A 17,636-nucleotide genomic window follows, 5' to 3' on the forward strand; every position below is an offset into this window, starting at 1 on the left:
AGAGGGGGGGGCCAGAGAGAGAGGAGGAGGGAAGCACGAGGACGAGGACGAGGACGAGAGGAAAGCCGAAATTTCTAGCGGGCTCGAGATGCAGGGTTCGGGCGGGCTTTTAGCGGATTTGCAGGGGCCCCGCCGGGCTCTCGCCAGCGAGCCTCCTGGCTATCCCTCTCTATATCTACAGGTGCGCACAGCCAATCAAGACGATACCCGTCCCCTGTTGTGGTGGGAAAAGGAGGCATCCGTCGGTCCCGGTTACCGGGGCCAGTTGCTGATAATAATAACACTGCATGTAAGTAATTGGCTTTTATATACCTGTTGTTACACGGCATGGCCTCTGGTTCCTTGGCACTCGGACACGGTTCACCGTCAGTCTGTCCTGGACATGAGATTCCACGCTGCTTCAGACCTCGGCAGATGCTTCTCTAGTCCCCCCCTGTTGTGCCTCTCTGGGTGTATATTTATATATGTGAGTGTGTATATATGTGAGTGTATATATATGTGAGTGTATATACATGTGAGTGTATATACATGTGAGTGTGTATATATGTGAGTGTATATACATGTGAGTGTATATACATGTGAGTGTATATACATGTGAGTGTATATACATGTGAGTGTGTGTGTCCCGTCCGAGTCCCACTGGACCTGAACGGCTCCGAATGCCTGGCTGGACCATGTCGATACTCATAGCAGACGAGAATAAAAGGCCCCTTCCAAAGATAAAGATGAACCAACCGGTACAAGAGCGAAATCGACTTGATTCAACGACGCTCGGGGCTCAATGGCGAATAGCGTCACACTCCAGTTGCTGGCCTAGCCGGCCATGACGTAGAAGCGGAAGAGGTCCAGTGCCTGGCGTCTCAGGAACCTCGTCGCCCGCCGGTCGGGGGCGTTCGGCACCTCGGGGCTCGGCCGGAGCTCGATGCTCGCCAGCTGAGGTATCGCCACGACCTGGATCGTCTCGTTGACGACGCCCCGGACGGGCTCTTTGAAAACCCACAGCTGGCTCACCACGTCGTAGCCCGGCGGCGCCGACCGCCCAGCCAGGCATATGTACTTGTCCTCGCCCCATTTCTTGGCGAAGACGAGCTTCGTCGTGCCGGGAACGCCGTCGAGGTCGTACGCCTTGACGCCGAACAGCTTCCTGGCCCCGGGGTGCAGCTTCTTGTCGATGACTGGGTTGCGGATCAGCACCGGCTTATAGACGATAGAGACGCAAGGACGGGAGACGAGCTTCTTCTTACAATCGGTGCTGCCGCCATCCGCCAGCCGCAAGCGCTGAGCAATGTAGGGCGTCGTCTGGACTGCAAGCTGAAGAGTCCCAAGTCAGTACCAACCCCCAGTGCTGGACAAGTGTCGAGACGTGGCTGACCAGGACTTGCCCACGGAACACGGACGGATCGGCGTATGGCGGCCCTTGCCTGGCCTTGTCAGGATGTGCGCTGACGTTGGCAACCTGTCGCCGTCAGTAGAGCCCCTTGTGTCTGACGATGCCCGTGGGCTTGCATCCCCTTACCCAGCTTCTATATCCTGCAAGAATGTCGCTTGAACGATCGTCCAGCTTGTCTCTTTGCCCCCTTCCGCCGATATAACGCGATGGAGCGACTGCGACAAGGTTAGGGCCCATGCATGGCGCCGCTTTGGGGACGAGAGCAGGGCGCCATACTCTTACGAATGATGTTCTGGATTCCGAGATGTTTGGAGAAGTCGTTCAGGAAAGCCCAGCTCTAGATTGCCGTGTTGGTTATGGATTGCTGCTTGAGACGCGCGTGCTTACCCTGTCTGTTGCCTCGGAGTAATCCAGCGGCGTAAACTGACCGTTGAACCCAGGAACGTTCGCATATCTCTCGAGGATCGCACTTGGACCGGGTCTCACTGTCAAATCTCTATCCGACGCTCATCGACGGCAAGCTCACAACTCACAATCGCATCCACTCGTGCCTCTGCGCCTCGGCGAGGAACCTATCCGCCGCGTCCTTGAGCTGGAGCAGCTCGTCGTCGTACGAATTGTCCGACCCGTTTGTGGCCTGATACTCGGGAGGCGCGCCGACGTAGTGGAGGTAGATGCGTATCTCCGAGTGTTTCTTCATGGACTCGATGCTCGTCTTGATCGAGCTCGTGACCTTGGTGTCGGCGCCGAAGACGGTGAAGGCAACCGAGGCTCTGCGGGTGGAAACCTGTCGTTAGCAGAAGAGACGTGGTGCATATTTAGGAGAGACCTACGATTGCTCAACCTCCTGATGCTTGGTGGCGTCTTTGGTGATGATGGACACGCGAGCAAAGAGGGCGCCGCCCCTTACAAAGTCTGAAGCCCTGCCGTCAGCGGCCAGGTCTGCCTACGTTTAGAGAAAAGCCGCGGAGCATTACCACTGATGAAACGGTTGCCATACGTCTCCCGGGCGTCTTGAGGAGCGGCCCAGTTAAAGGCATACTTCAGCTTGGCGCTCGGCTGCCGTCGAACGTCGACCTTGACCAGGTACGTCAAGAAGCTGGACTCGAACTAGGAGCAAGGTTAGTATCAAGGCATCAATAAAGCGGCGTGGGAAAACACGTGCCTCCTCCCGGTCGAAGAACCGGGCGTTGACGCTCGCCTCGGTGCCGAGCTTGGAAATGGTTGCACCAGCAGTGACGTCGAGGGACTGGACGAGATCCCTAGACGGGGCAGAGTCAGCATCCACTGCAGTGGCAGTCAACAAGGAGATGTTCACTTGTAGTCGGTGATTTTGACGGCCGTGTACGTCACCTCGGCCTGGTTGGCCGAAGGGTCCGCTTCCCGATCATCATGCGTCGTGATGCCCACGGCGTTGTGCAAGCGGCCCGTCTGGAGATAGGTGTTGAAACTGCATGGTACCAAAGAGCGTCAGAAACCATGAAACTGCAATCGGCGAGCGCGTTCACGAGATATCCAAGGAGTTGCTAATTACCCTTGTCCTTGGCCAAGGCCGTCCGTGTACGGAACCTGCTCCACGGCTGCTGCGAGCCGACCAAGGATAACCGGTGCCAGGCCCTTGAACAACGCAAATGGCCCACGATTACGCTTCATCGTGCGGGCCACGTTGGATGGTAGCCTTGTGGTGGCAGTCTGAATGGGCTTGTTACTAGGAACTCGGGAGAGCATAAAGTATAAAGATGGCAGCGTTGGGTATTGTGTGCGGCAAAGAGAGAGTTGATTGAAACTGTTTAAGCTAATGAGGGCGTCTTTCTGGATACTTATCGTAGAGCTGGAGCTCAGCTCTTGCTCTCGCCATACTCACAGCTATATGGCCGTCCAACTATCCCCCGTCTTGGGGCAAGGGCCGGTTACGAGTTGCGGGGAAGACTCCGGTTTCCGGCGTAGCGAGAGTTGGCAGACGGATCCAGGTGCTGGTCGCGTAGGCGTTTGTGGTTGACGGCAACCGAACATGGTGAGAGGAGACATCTATCCAGCACTCGGGTTTGAGCGTGGGTGCCGGCCGGGGAGGTGCCGCGTATCCGGCCGACACATTCTCCTGAGGCAAATAAAAGAGACAACTATTGTCATCTGCGGAGCACTCGGTACTCGGAACCAGATAGGGGAGGCGGAATCGTCGAGTGGGCGCATTCCCCCTTGGACTCCCCACGCAAGCCTGATTGGGCGACTGCTCCTCTCGACCCCGTGTGAAGCCCGGCACGCCGTTGCCCTTTCCCCTCCCTATATGTGCGCGGAAAGGAACGACTATAAGTAATTGCGGCTTGCACATACGGAGTACTCCGTGATCACGCGGCATAACTCATATTTACGTATGTGGAAAGCGGAGCCGGGTCCGGTGGCGCAGTCGGTGCCGGTGCCGGTGCCGGTGCCGAACCCCCGGGCCCCCGGGCGGCCGGTGGGTACGGCCATGCACACATGCTCGTGTGCCGTCTTCACCGGATCAGTGATGGCTGCGTGTGCTTTATGGCTAAATTTTGTCATTACGATACTTGATTTCCCAAGAGAGTTGAAAACACATATAAATCTACCAGTCCACCTCCTTGTGTTGAAAGAATTCGCCGCCACCGATCCTGACTTGAAACAATTCCCCATCTGCAGAGGCCTTCTTGAACCGTTGCCAAAGCTCATCATACTTTCCCCCCCCCCCTTCCTCTACCAGAAAACACCAGCAACTCAAATCATCGGCCATGGCCTACGCACAATGGATCATCGTTGCCATCATCAACGTCCTCAACACCGAAATCCGCGTCCAAAACTCGTCACTCAACTGGCAAGTCACCATCTACACGTCTCTTGTTTGAGCGCACTCTAACATTGTCTCCAGGGGGAAATTCTATAGAGGGGACAACATGGACGCTGATATGTCGTCGGCAGAGGTCAACCAAATCGGCATCCCCTTTGGAAGCGAGAGCTACGTTCACTCGTGCGGAAGGTCGGACTCGGCCTCGGGCACCGAGGGTGGCTTCGACCTCTACGATGGCGAAACCAAAATCTGCCGCATCTACTGGAGCTGTCCTTGGGGGTCGAAATCCAACGAGTTCAGCATCCAACAGTATGACCAGTACACGTCTCCGTATCTTGTCAAAACGGGACCCATGAGCTTGCAGAGCGGCGCCATCGGTACGGTTACTGTTACCATCAAGTTGAAGAATTGAGATGCGTGATGGAGGCGGACTTTTCCTTGATTCTTGAGATGCCAAGAGAATGGCCCCGGGCGTGGTTTGTGTATAAGTATATAGCATGGCACATGATGTGCGTACACACTGTACTCAAGCCCGTCCGTCTCGGTTTGGTGGATGCAATTTGAGGTGCCAGCCAGGTCATTTCCCTTCTTGTAGTCGGGCAATTTAGCCGCAGGCAAGATTGCACGACGCGGGCATCGTTCGTGATTGCGGGACACTTTCAATTACATACCGCAGGCTGCGAATAAAGGCATGTCTGGTTCAACCAAGGGGCAAAACCATATCCGGCATCGAAATGACATGACGGACACGGAAACATAGAGCTCCTGCGCCGTAGTGGACACCGGTCGCGACGGGCGATGGACTCGGCCGCGCGTGACCCCAACTGCTGGCAGTGTCCAAAGTCCAAACCGATGCATCAAACGAAGAGGCGCCAAGCCTGGGCCAGGACGACGCTCATGGAAGCTATGCTCTAATAGCTGTCAGACGAAAACGGCTGCGCTAAACAAGACTTGCCGGGATCCCCCTGGCTGTGCCTGGTGGGCTGCCGGCTTCGATGAGCCATCCGAGTTGCCATACCTTCCGACGAGATGAATGGCGATTCTTTACAAAGACAGGACATAAACCTAAAACTTACTATCACGCCATGGGCTTCACATACACCCACTGTAATGGTCCCAGCCATTCACGCATCTCAGCCCCCACACGTATAACAGCCCCATTATGGCATGGGAAAGGGGCACACACCTCTACGACGGTGTACGGAAAGTATAGAGACTACTGTAAGACGAACGTAATATGGGAAGCGGCGGATCCTGCCAGCCCCAGTTCTGCGCGTCATGGTCTCGGTGATCAACATTCATTCCCTTGTGCTTTGTGGAGGAGTGTGCAGTGCTCTCCATGCAACAAGACGGCAAGACGAACTCAGCCCCTGCGCTGCCTCGTCCCCGCGATGGAACAGGAGATAGAGACATGCTGGATATATGCTTATGTGTCTAATTCCGACGTGGAATACGTCTGGAGAGGCCGCATGTTTAGCCCAATACGTAGTGGCAAATGGCAACGGGGGGGGGCATGACTCGCATCGACTAGGGTCTTGCATGTGAGCCGCGAATGCCCATCAGGGTGCAGTCATCCTGTCCAGAACAGAACAGACTTGACAAGTGCGGCAACAGCTAAGGTTACTGCACAATCCCAGTGAGCTACCAGCCCGAGGGCGTAGTCGCTCCGGCCGAGAAGGGCACTCTTTTCCTCTCTCACTCTCTTTATCCCGTCATCATCTTTGATGCCGGTCCTTGAAGCCGGACTGCGCCGACATACTATAGCTCTATAGCAAGAATACCCGGGTCCAGGCTTGGATAGATTCAGGGTTGCCTCGAACGAAGCCCCTTGCTTGCCTTTGCCTCGTTTACCAAGGCAAAAAATTGCATCCCTTTTTATCCCAATGTGGGTTGCGTGATGCCACTGGCCGGCGTGTCTCGAGCCCAAGGCCATCGATTGTGCTGTAATTGTAGGCTGTGGCTTTTGTGTGAGGCTGCGTTTGGAAGCCCCCCTTTGCGTGGTCGGCGTTTGGAAGCTTCCCGTTTGTGTGGTTCGGCGTTTGGAAGCTTCCCTTTTGGGTGGTTCGGCGTTTGGAAGACCCGGCGGCTGTATCCGTCTGCAGCAACAAGCGCGCGGCAGCTCGTCGACCTGGCTGGCCAATCAGCGGCCAGCAGTGACATGGCGTCGGCAACCTCCACCACCTTGCCGCTTCGTCCTCATAAAAGATCGACGATCTCCTCCTGCAACCAGACAAACCGGCCATGGCCCCGCGCCCAAGCATGTCTCCCCCCCAGGGCTCCGAAGACCCACGGCCAGCTCCTGGCCCGCGCAAACGCCGCATCATGTCTCTCATGATGTCTCTGGTAGACGACCACAGCCCGTCCAAGAGGCGCAGAGTCCATCACCCAGCCTTCCCACCTGCGCGCTTCTGGGACAACCTGTCACATGATGATTATTTCTCTTACGCGCAATGCGCTGCAAGAGCTCGCGAGACAGGAGAACCCCCCAGGCCACTCGCCATCAGCCGCACCCTCGAAGCCGGGCGCGAAGACAGATCTCTGTCCATAAGAGCAGCTGGATCCACGGATTCGCAAAGCCTTGGGCGGTCAAGTCTTGCCGTCCACTCAGCGGGATTTGCCTGTTCTGCCCAACTTCTTCCTTGAAGTAAAGGGACCCAATAGAACGATCGCTGTGGCCAACCGGCAGCTGTCTTACGGCATGGCCTTGGGGGCAAGAGGCATAGACTCCCTGTTAGCGCTCAACAGCTCTGTTACTTGCCATGACAATCGAGCTTATACCCTCGGTTGCCTCTATTATGGCGGCCATCTTGAAACGTATGCGAGTCCCCCGATCCCGCCTACGACTCCAGGAGGACGATCCGGATTTGCCATGACTCATGTGAAGTCTTGGAGTCTGACTGGCAGTGCCAATGACTTCCGCCAAGGGGAGCGCCGATGACTTTCGCCAAGGGGCAGCGGCGTACCGAAATGGCAGCGACTGGGCTCAGCGACAGAGATGACGCGATTCAACAAGCAAACCAACGAGTGGCCGACGATGAAGGCGCTCTATCCCTAGCCACTGGCGCGGGGGTGAACCTGACTAGCGATACCTCCGCCGACGAGACAGTCGTCACCAGCCACGCAACGGCGACCAACGGCGCTTCTCACGAGTCCGAGACATCCGCAGACGAGCTGTCTCTAGACTTACCCCCGTCAAACATACAGGGTTGGCCCAGAAGAAGCTTTAGGAGGCTCCAGCTGATGGTTCATCGGCCGACGATTTCTCCCTTTTCCCCCTCGCCTTTGCCATCAAGCGCACGGCTCCGTCTATGACGCCGCTCCCGCCGCCAGCGTTGACAACCGCCCAAGAGTTTGCCGCTACGGTGACTCGACGAGGGCTACGATACCTTCAGCAACGCGGCGATACGTATGACCCGGGCACACGCATGCAACGGGCACGCCAACAAAGATATACCCGCACGCCACTCTCTGATGATGAGCTTGCCGGTGACCCTCAGCCTGCCCGTGCCTCATCAGGTGACGAGGCTGCGGGCAGGGCTGGCAGGCCATAACACCAGCCTGAGCCTGTTGACCTCACACAAGACGAATTCGTCGTCGCGATGCCCTCAAAACAGCTCTCGCAAGAGCTCTCGCAAAATGCCGAGCCCGAGTCGCTTGTGCTGGCCGAGTGGGAGAAGATGACTGTAAATTGAGATAAGGCGGAGGCAGAAGTCCTAGAAGGACAGGTACAGCGAGATTTATATGGCGAGGGCCTTCTCCAAGGACACACACACGTCTCAACGCCCCCAGGGCATACAAGAAACTGTATCTCATGTCATGATAACCTCCCTTTTTTGTATGCATTGGTGCGGGCGGCCCTACTTCCTACAGTCTGCAGATCACCAGCATCCGAGACAAGGCAAACATACTCAAGGCCAGGCGCCACGTGAGACGGAAACATAACGTAACCCTGCACAGAGGGGGCTAGTAGAGATAGAACAACGAACCTCGTATGCTCCCACATTCAACCCAGTCTTCATCCGCATGATATCTCAAAGTCGTAGTGCCCCGGCTTCCTTCATTCACCCTCGACACGCTTCCCATCTCCTTTAATGCACAGAACCTGCTGCCGCACCCTGAAACGTGGCCTCGGCCGCGGCTGGTGACACGACGGCAAGGCGTCCGTCTCCATCAGTGAAAGTCGGCCTCGACCCGGCCGTAGCGCACCCCGTCCACCTTGAGCTCGAACCCCAGCCCCGCGCTGTCGACAATCATCTCGAGGGTAAAGTCGAGGTTGTCAAACTCGACGCCGCGCGTCGTCGTCAGGCGCGTAAACAGGCTCCGCGGCACGGCGCTGAGATCCGTCGTCAGCGTGCAGACGCTGATGAGGCCGCGCGACCACGCCGCCGGCGGCTCGTCGGCGTCGCACGCGATCAGGTCGTCGGTCACAATGAGCGACTGGCCCGGCCGGAAGTTGCGCGTGTAATGAAAGGCAATGGGTGCCAGCGGAGAGAGGGCCTCGGCCTGGCCAAGTTAACATCGCAACGTCAGAAGGGCGCTGCGTACGGAGACACAGAAGCGCACAAGCATGAAAAACGTACCTTGGCAATGTGCCACTGCATCCGGTCCGAAACCATCCACCGCTCCCACAGCGGCGACCAGTACCGCTCGCTGACCGAGTGCTTGTCCTCGTCGTACACGGTGGCGTACGACGTGCCGTAGTGCATCCTCGACTTACGCGAGATGACCATGCTGCCCTCGAGCCCGCGCAGCACCGCCCCGCGCACCACGGCCGTCCACGCGTATACGGGCTGCATCACCTCGATGGACCCGTTCTCCTCCGTCGCGCTCGCGTTGGCGTGCGTCGGCCGCTCGCTGTAAGGGGGCGGCGCGGCGCTGGTAAAGTGCGACTTGAGCCGCCGGTAGAGAAAGTCACTCTGGCCGAAGCCCCCGACCAGGACGATGCCCGAGACGATGCCGCCCTTGACCCGGATGCCCTCGACCTGCCCGAGGACCAGGTCGCACACCTCCTTTACCACGGGCTCAAAGATTTCCTTGATTTGCTCCGCGCTCATGACGAGGAACCCCGAGTCGAGACCGGCATGCTCGTCGTCTGGCAGGCCGGGGAAGCTGTTGACAGTCAGGGGGTCAAGGCCCGCAAGATGAATGGTGTTGTAGGGGGTTGACGTACGGCACGTTGACCTCCTGATGTTCGTCCTCGTTAAAGTTCCTCTTGACAAACTCTTCAAAGTACTTGAGGCCCATCTGCCACGTCTTGCCCTTTCTCAGCTTCATCTCGTCAAAGCGGGCGGCGCCCAGTCTGTTCCGGACATGCTCTTCGAAGCGATAGTTAAGAAAGGCGCTCCCGCACAGCCCCCCGGTGCCAACGGCGGATTCCTCGACGCGCAGGGGCTTCAGAGACATGATCTTGTAGGCGATGAGGCTGTCGCGTTATCAGTATCCTGCTCTGCTTTCGGCCGGGGTCCCTGTACAGAGGGAGAGAAACTCACTCGACAGTGCCTCCGCCGGCGTCGCACACGATAAAGTTGTCGCCCACGTTGAGATGATTGGGCTGAATGGCCTTGAGCGTGTACACGGCAGCCGCCTCGGGCTCGCTGATCATCTGGATATCGTCGTGATCACCCATGCCGGCCCGCTCGGCGGCCAGCAGCGTCGTGTTCTTGGCTGCGTCGCTCCAGACGGCCGGACAGGTCAGGACGAACTCGACCTTTGTGGAAGCCATAAATGACTCGCCATAGCGGCGCGTCAGCGTGTCCATGGTGTGCTTGTATATCTGGGTCAAATAGTCGCCGACGGCGTCGACGACGTTTTTGTTGAAGCGCTTCAGCTGGGCAGCCGTGTCGTGATGGCTGACGTAGAAGGGCAACTTCTGCGATCGGTCGAGGAACAGCTTGATGCAGCGGAGGCGCGACTCCTCGGGTTTGAACTGGAACCCCCATTTGGTAATGGTATCAGACCCCGGAGACGCATTGGGTGGACTGTCATAAGAGATCTCCGTCGGGACCTTGTCCGAGGTGATGCCGTTGCCTCCGGGCCAGGTCTTGATGATTTCAACATCGTCCGGGGTGGACGTGTAGACGGCAGCGACACTGCGAGTCGTCAGCTGTGTGGTTCATTATGATGCAAAGTCTTGGTCTCATGGAAGAAGTGTGTTCACATGACAGCTCACGCGGAGGCGTAGAGAAAGGGGCATGGTGTGCTTCACCGTCTGCCACCACTGCATCAAAGGATGAGCTCATTCGCCTCCTTTTGCTTGAGCGTTTTCTACCGACAGCCATAGTCAAAGCTCACGCAAAACTCACCCAGAAAAGGTGGTGCCAAAGTCGACGCCCACGATCAAACGATCGGGCGGCTGCTCGCGGGCCGGCTCCCGGACGGGCTCATTGATGGCCTCGGTCGAGCTGGGCGGCGTGTAGCTGGTAAAGTAGTTGCGGCTCTCCTGGTTGCGCCGGCCGCCGGAGCTGCTGGTGCTGGTGCGCAGCGGCAAGTTGAGGCTCATGGCGCCGTCGCCGCCGCCGTTTTTGCTAGCCTGCATAGCGCGCAAAGGCCCCCCCTCGCGGCAAACGGCCCTTGTTTCCCTGAACCTCCCTCCCGCCTCCCCCTTTTCACCGGTCTCGCCTGTCTGTGCCTTTGTGCGCGCGCGCGGCCCTCAGTTGCCGGAGCTTGGTGAGCGGTCGTCGTCCTGAGTCATGCCCAGTCCCGAGGCTGTCGGCATGCTTTCCTCCCCCCGGAGAGTACCGTTTCTCATGCGCGTGACAACGGGCCAGAGGAGCGGGCAACGGGGACGGTCAGGGGGGCGTGTGCAATTCGCCGTCGGCGAGCGAATGAAAAGACGCTTCTCTCCGGAGCTGCGTGGGCACCGGGTCAAAAGAAGCTCGCAGGCCGCACGGGCGGGCGGGCGGCTCAGACAAGGGTTGAGCGTTGCCGTGTGTGGATCGGATGCGATGATGACGGGAAGGTAAATTGGCAACAGTTTCTAATCTCCCTCTTTTTCGCTGGGCACCAAGAGAGGGAGCGAGGGAGGTGGGAGAAAAAGGTGAGAGCGCGAGAGGCAGCTGCCTTGATCAATCTTACCCCGCCGCCGTCACACTCTTCGTTGACGAGCCACACGCCAGAGAGGGGGAAGAAGCATGTAAGAAAGGGCCAAACGGGGGGGGGGGTGGGCATGGACAAGGCCCTCCAAGGAAGCGAAGAAGCGGGTGGAAGTAGGAAGGTTAAGTTAACTAATGGTTAGGTAGTAAACAGGTGCACGCACAAGAAGCATGTTCCTGCTGCCTGCCAGATGCTATCGCCCCGGTTAACGCTCTCTCTCTCGTTAGGTGTACAGTAACTTATGTACAGTACATACGAGTTCTGGGTGCTACAGGGTGCTACAGGGTGCTACAGGGTCCGGATCGACACCAAGTATTCGATACACGGGTCCGTGCGTGCATCGACGCCTCCCTCCCGGTACGGCCTACCCGAGCCCGAGACCCTTCCATCAACAGGGTAGCAAAAGCCCTGTCGAGGTCATGTGATGCCTGTCCGATGGGAGCGCAAAGCACATCATGCCTGCCTCGACCCTGGTCCGTCCGTATTGCAGATTATCCCTAATATCGCAAAGTCAATCACGAAGCCCCGACATGAGCTGCCCGTGGCCGTCTCGAAGCGGAAGCTCGCCCGGGCACCATGGGCACTGCATCCCACTGTTGGCCGGGAATCAATGTAATGTATATAGATAGGAATTTTACATCAGATGCGTAAATCAGACGTCCGATTGTTGCGCCCAACCCGGTTCCACCGTCTCCATCTAAACAACTGGGTCTCGCCATTGAAGGTATATTGCTGCGGGCAACTCATGTCCGGCTGCCCAGCCACCCGCGGCAACGCCCCATACGCCGCTCCCGCCTCTTTCTCTCTCAAGGGTTTTCTGTTTGGTTGGACAAAGGAAAAACACGTTGCCGGCCTTTCTGCTTCAAGCAAGCCGAAACAGTAGCAGGGGGGGCTAGAGTCAGGCTCGCCCTTTCTCAGTCTATGTGGTAGGGGTATTTGTGCTCTGGTTGTTTAACGTCTCGAGCAGAGACAAAGATCCAATACACAATATCATGTGTCGAGCTAAAACGTGCCGAGGCCAAGTGAAGAAAACAGACCGCGCACAAGCGGCGCCGTAGAATCGAAGGGGGAATAAAACAAAAGATCGTATAGCGGAGCAGAAAAGTCGGGGAAATCAAGCCGCCACTTTGTGTTAATATAATGAGAGCAATGTGATGCCCTCCGACACCGAAAAAAAACGCCGTTTATATGCGAAACGAACAGCCGACAGGGTCTCATGTAGCCCCTGTTCTCGATTGGGGTCATATCCCCAGTTCTGCGCCCGGGACCCGGGCAATCTTCACCTAGAATCTGTTGCTAGCGGCCCAGATGCTCGCGGACGCTGAAGCACCCCACTCGCTTCCCTCGTACGGCGGCGTCGGCCACTTGTACTGGCGGTCCGACTTCTTGCCGAGATCGAGCGGTTTCGGCGTCAGTGCCTCTTGGCCGTCTCCGTACAGCACCTGGGTGCCGCTCGTCGATGGCGACGGGCTGGGGTAAGGATGAGAGCTGGTCAGACCCAGGTTACTCGTCGATTGCCGCAGCGGCTTGCTGGTCCCATCCATCCGATTCATGGTTCGTTGCGTCGTCGACAAGGCCTCGTCCAGAAACTCGTCTTCTTCCGCCGGGGCTTCGTACTGCTGCACGCCTTGAGCGGCCTGGGCGCGTCGTGTGCGGCTCGAGATGGGCCCCCCTCGAGCAACTCCAATGAGGTTGTCGACCGACCGGGCCTGCTGTTGGGGCAACGAGTGGTGCCGCTTCAGCTTGCTGCTAGACGTGGACTGATGCGTTGGGGGTACGGGAGATCGTGGATCCACGGGATGCTGGACATCGCGGAGGGCCCTGTCCAGAGATTCATAGGCCTCGGGCTTGGGGGCAGGGCTCTGCTGCTGGTCAACCACCATCGAAGACCGATTGCTAGCCCAAGGCCCGCAGCCGATCTGGGCTTCCATGTCTTCGTACGAGGGTGAGGCGGGTGTTTGGTGGCGACCCGAAAAGCGTCTGGCCCGCTTGCGTAAGTGGGAAAAGAAGCTCTCCTTGTGGCCGTTGGGCGGTGACGCGAGCCCCGTGTTGCCGTTGAGAGCGCGCTCGGCCTGCTGGCGATGAATCTCGGCGTAGTTGTTGGTGCTCGAGGCCACGGACAGCTGCCTGCCAATCTTCTTCGACTTTTCCTGATGACGGCCATTAGCGCTAGCTTCGGGTTGTCCATTGTTGGCACGGGCAGTTACAGCATCCGATAGCGGCGAGATGGGCCGAATCGTGGGCAGGATGGGCATTGGGGCCACGTTGGACAGTCCGTTGGTCCATGTGCTCCGCTTGCCGGCGCCGGCGCGCAGCTTCCCAGAGACGAGGTCGGGGGTCCCCGTGGCGTGCATCGCGGGCGGCCGCGGGGCTGCGTTGTCCTTGGCGTGTGTGTGGGCCGCGGCCAGCTCGGGCGGCTCGCCACGGCCAATAAGGGACTTGCGGAACCATGATGGCTTTGAAGAGCCCTGCGTAGCGCCGTGCGTGTCCTTGCTGGAGCGGCTCAAGTCTGACTGCTTGCGTCCAAGCATCTTGGAGGTTGAAGACCTGGGCGTCAGCGGATCCATGGCGTCCAGGAAATAGTCGTGATCGAGGGCCTGGGACGAGGTAGGTCGATTCTTGGGGTCCCACATCAGACACCAGGTGACGAAGCTGCTGAGGGCAGGGGGCCACTGGGGAGTCTGCAGGATGGTGTCCATGGCATGAGGCGCCATCTTGGGAAACGAGAAACCAAGCTTCCCAGCCAGCCGAGTGCCTTCTCTCCAGTCTCCGCCCCCGACGCGGACTCCGGCCTTGTTGTACCAGTTTCCGGGGCTGCCCATGATTTCGCAGACGCGCCAAACCTGGTCCACCTCGTTTCCCCCAGGGAACAACGGCTTCAGGGTGGCTACCTCCACGGCCATAGCGCCGACGGCCCAGATGTCGACAGGCGCCGAGTACTCGCCGGCCCGCAGTAGCACCTCGGGCGCGCGGTACCATCTCGTCGAGACATAAGTCGTGTAGGGCAGCTTGGAATGGGTTTCGCGGGCGAGGCCAAAGTCGGCTAGCTTGATGGTGTAGGTCGGGGGTGTCGACGGCGGGGTGACGAGGGAGGAGTAGCGGCGAAAGGAGTTTGAGGCTTCATGAAGCGCCGAGGTCGAGACGAGGATGTTTTCTGGTTTGATGTCACGGTGGAAGAAATGGTGCGAGTGGATGTGCTCAAGGCCCTGCATAATCTGAAAGAGGATGCTCTTGACGCTGGAGTTGTCGAGGCACTTGTGATCCCTAGCCTTCATCAACTGGTAAAGGTTGCCCTCCATGTACTCCATACAGATGTGCAGCTTTTTGCTGTACGGGTCCAGGAAGATGTCCAGGGCGGGGACGAGGTGAGGGTGCTGGGGCAATGTGCGCAGGAAGACGACTTCGCGCAGCTCCAGGCACGGCGCAAGGGAGTCAAACGTCTTCTTCATCGACTTGATAGCGACCTGAGGTTTCCGAGGTTACAAGACGTCAGGAGATGCAGGAGCAGGAACAACTCACCACCGAGCCTCGGCGGGCGACATTGGCACCAGCCGTCCTTACTCTGGCAAGCACGACGCTGCCAAAGCTCCCGTCGCCAATCTCCTTGAGCACTTCGAAGCGGTCCTCGAGAGCCATGTGTCCGTGGGGCTGCCCGCGCGGCGTCAAATCACCGGCGACTGTCATGTTGCCGACGGGCGACGCCGACAGCTCGTTCTCCTGACGGGGGCCGTGGGACTGAATTCGCCGTCAGGACTCGGCCCTGTCGGGCAGAGGCAGAGGCTGGGGCGCGCAGTGCCTGCTGAGGAAGCCGGGAAAACGAGCGAGCTCCGTGCAAGAAGCTGCAGGCGAGTTACTGGTGCATCTAGGCCGGTCAGGTGCGTCGGGGCGAGGGACGAGATTGGTCGGGATGAAAGGAGAGGGGCGTTGCGCAACTGGCGCCGAGAAGGACAGGTCGGGAAGGCCGAGGTCGAAGTTTACACAGAGAGAGGGAGCAGTGAGAGGGGAGAAGGAGTGACTGGAGTGAGCGTGATGACGAGAGAGGATCGAGTTGATATTGCGACAGGAGGAAAAGTGAAATGGAAAAGGGGAGGAGGGCGAGAGAGCTCTTGGCTGGCGACCAGGGGTGCAGGCGGCGGCGGTGGTGGTGGTAGCTCGAGCCCGCTGATCAGGTACCTCGTCTCCGTCGGTCGGTCGGTACCGGGATGTGTAATGGAATAGGGGAGACGACAAATAACGCTTGCCGCAGTGGATGTTGCCGGTCTGTCGTCAACGAATGAGCCGGGGCTGACGTCGTCGGAGATGGCAGACGACAGAAGCAGCAAGTCGCGAGGGTCACGCGTGGATAAAGGCGAAAGGAAAAGGAAAGGAGGCGAGACCCAAATCGGAGGGAATCGAGGGCGGTTGGATGGGGGGGGAGAGGAGAGGGGGGGGGGATGGGGAATGAGAGGGAGAGCGATACAGGGTCGGCCAGGGACGTGGGGAATGCCCCAGAAGTCCAGTCGACGGCAGAGTTGCTGGTGGTGGTGGTGCGAGTCACCGGAGGAGGGTGCTGAGTTGCTCTCTGGCGGAGAGGGGGGAGCGTGTGTCGCAGGTAGCGGAGAGAGAGAAATGCACGCCACTCGTACCGCGCCTGTTGGTCATGTACCGGAGGTACCGTGCGAGAAAGCACCGACGGGCGGACTTGTACAAAATGGCACACAGGCCGGGAGCGATCAGAAGGGTGTACTTACGGTGGATTCGACAGGGCCTTGGGAGGAGGAAAAGAGACCCGGCCCCCTGTAAAGTAGTAGCATGAATTGCTGGTTGCCGGAGGAGACGATGAGCTAGGGGAAGATTTGGGGGGGTCCCGTTCGGGGGGCGGAAGATTTCGGTGGTGTGCCGCCCCTCCCCCTTGCCAGGCCTGTACCAGCCAAGGGCATCGGGTCGGTACCAGCACCGCCCAGCTGGACGGTTTCGGGCATGTACTCCGTACTGTATGTACACCGCATTGTGCCTGCTCTGTGCAAAGCCGTCCGTCCATGCATGTGCTCAACGGAACCGATAGCTGGGACCTGGTAGCGGCACTCACCCACTCCACTGGCAATGCTGCCACGAGTGGTAGCGGGACTTGTCGCGGCGGCGCGGCTGAGACCCGCGACACCTCGGACCTGGCCAGGGCGGTACCGGGGCTCGTCGTACTGGGTACAGGCAGCCATGCCGAAGGCGACCCAAAAGACAGGTAATCCGTGCCTGTCAGCGCAGAGGGTAGCAGTGCTCTACCAAGCACCAAGGTAGCGGGAGCCTAGCAGGGCAAGCACTAGTACTTTGGCTGCCTTTGGTACCGTGCACAACTCGCCGTCGGCCAGACAGGTTGCGAGGCAATGCGAGATACAGGCCCCCACCGGGAATTGCCTGCAAGCTTGCGGGCCCTGCCAAGTACCCGGCTCGAGGCAGGTACTCGCACCTGGAGTCTCAACCAGGCGAGGCACAAGGCACCGCTGACACTCCGCCGCCAAGAAAAGGAGGCCCGGCCTACTCCGTACCAGGAACTTGCATGCCAAAGCTTCCTCCAAATCTCGCAAGTGGAGACTCCGGCGGTCCCCAGTAAACTGGAGCCCTGCAGGCCCCTTGGCAGGTTGCTTTTGTCACTGCTTCAAATTGGGCAATTTGCGCGGACGACCAAGGGGCCGATTTCATCAGCAGTGAAAATGTCCTGCGTCCGCTCTCACTTGTCCAAGAGGATGATTGCAGCATGTGGGCGAGAACTCGAACTCGTATCAACAGCCGCGAGGTACCTGTATCTTTCTTGATGGCGTGGACGGTGACCAACCTCGGCACCCAGAAGGCGCGAATTCATGTACAGTACACCAGTACTTACAGGATTTACAGGGGCACGTCTTTTCGATCCAGGCGAGACGGAGGCGTCATGCCCAAAAGGGTGCGAGGGGCTGGCTAGGTACCGTCTAGTACTGTACAGGACAGTACAGAGTAGATGGGAGGGAAGATCGGTACTATACGCTCAAGAATCTTTATCCAAGTCGTCGTCTCGCCGTCTTTGTCCTCTGTTGGTGCACTGCTGGTGCAGACGTCTTGCCTACACATGTGCAGGTACGATGGATGTACATACGTATGTATGTGCGATGCTTGCAGCAAGAAAGCGAGGCGAGCGCGAACGCTGCTGCAGCAACCACTCGGAGCCTGAAAAAGACAATCGGGCTCGCATCGAAGGGCCGTTGCCAGAACGGGATGAAGCGCCATGCAGGACGCGGACGACAGCACACCACCCGTTGACCAGTGACGAGCGTGGGGTCGGGATACTCCCAGTTCGCCCAGGCCATTTCATCGGGTTAACACAGATGACAAGAGTCAGCC

General features: G+C 58.5%; 4 protein-coding genes across 4 annotated transcripts; 1 reads left to right on the forward strand and 3 right to left on the reverse strand.

Moving 5' to 3' along the window:
• Nucleotides 1–813: 813 nt before the first annotated feature.
• HRG_00856 (uncharacterized protein) lies at nucleotides 814–3,043 on the reverse strand (the record flags this gene model as incomplete). Its single annotated transcript, XM_044859327.1, has 12 exons — nucleotides 814–1,175; nucleotides 1,245–1,311; nucleotides 1,373–1,456; nucleotides 1,517–1,605; nucleotides 1,667–1,727; nucleotides 1,778–1,859; nucleotides 1,924–2,163; nucleotides 2,224–2,305; nucleotides 2,368–2,500; nucleotides 2,556–2,652; nucleotides 2,709–2,840; nucleotides 2,925–3,043. 12 exons carry the CDS (start codon nucleotides 3,041–3,043, stop codon nucleotides 814–816), a joined length of 1,548 nt encoding a protein of 515 aa, XP_044725727.1.
• A 1,094-nt stretch (nucleotides 3,044–4,137) lies between these two features.
• On the forward strand, nucleotides 4,138–4,605 carry HRG_00857 (aegerolysin domain-containing protein; the record flags this gene model as incomplete). Its single annotated transcript, XM_044859328.1, has 2 exons — nucleotides 4,138–4,220; nucleotides 4,275–4,605. The coding sequence occupies 2 exons, from the start codon at nucleotides 4,138–4,140 to the stop codon at nucleotides 4,603–4,605; spliced, it is 414 nt and encodes a 137-aa protein (XP_044725728.1).
• Nucleotides 4,606–8,363: 3,758 nt separating this feature from the next.
• HRG_00858 (uncharacterized protein) lies at nucleotides 8,364–10,728 on the reverse strand (the record flags this gene model as incomplete). Its single annotated transcript, XM_044859329.1, has 7 exons — nucleotides 8,364–8,696; nucleotides 8,774–9,302; nucleotides 9,364–9,615; nucleotides 9,683–9,857; nucleotides 9,927–10,119; nucleotides 10,198–10,282; nucleotides 10,496–10,728. 7 exons carry the CDS (start codon nucleotides 10,726–10,728, stop codon nucleotides 8,364–8,366), a joined length of 1,800 nt encoding a protein of 599 aa, XP_044725729.1.
• Nucleotides 10,729–12,568: 1,840 nt separating this feature from the next.
• Nucleotides 12,569–14,969, reverse strand: HRG_00859 (kinase; the record flags this gene model as incomplete). Its single annotated transcript, XM_044859330.1, has 3 exons — nucleotides 12,569–12,997; nucleotides 13,064–14,749; nucleotides 14,805–14,969. 3 exons carry the CDS (start codon nucleotides 14,967–14,969, stop codon nucleotides 12,569–12,571), a joined length of 2,280 nt encoding a protein of 759 aa, XP_044725730.1.
• Between the last annotated feature and the right edge of the window lie 2,667 nt (nucleotides 14,970–17,636).

The sequence above is a fragment of the Hirsutella rhossiliensis genome, assembly GCF_020360975.1.
Source record: "Hirsutella rhossiliensis strain HR02 chromosome Unknown scaffold00001, whole genome shotgun sequence".
Classification (NCBI taxonomy): Eukaryota; Fungi; Ascomycota; class Sordariomycetes; order Hypocreales; family Ophiocordycipitaceae; genus Hirsutella; species Hirsutella rhossiliensis.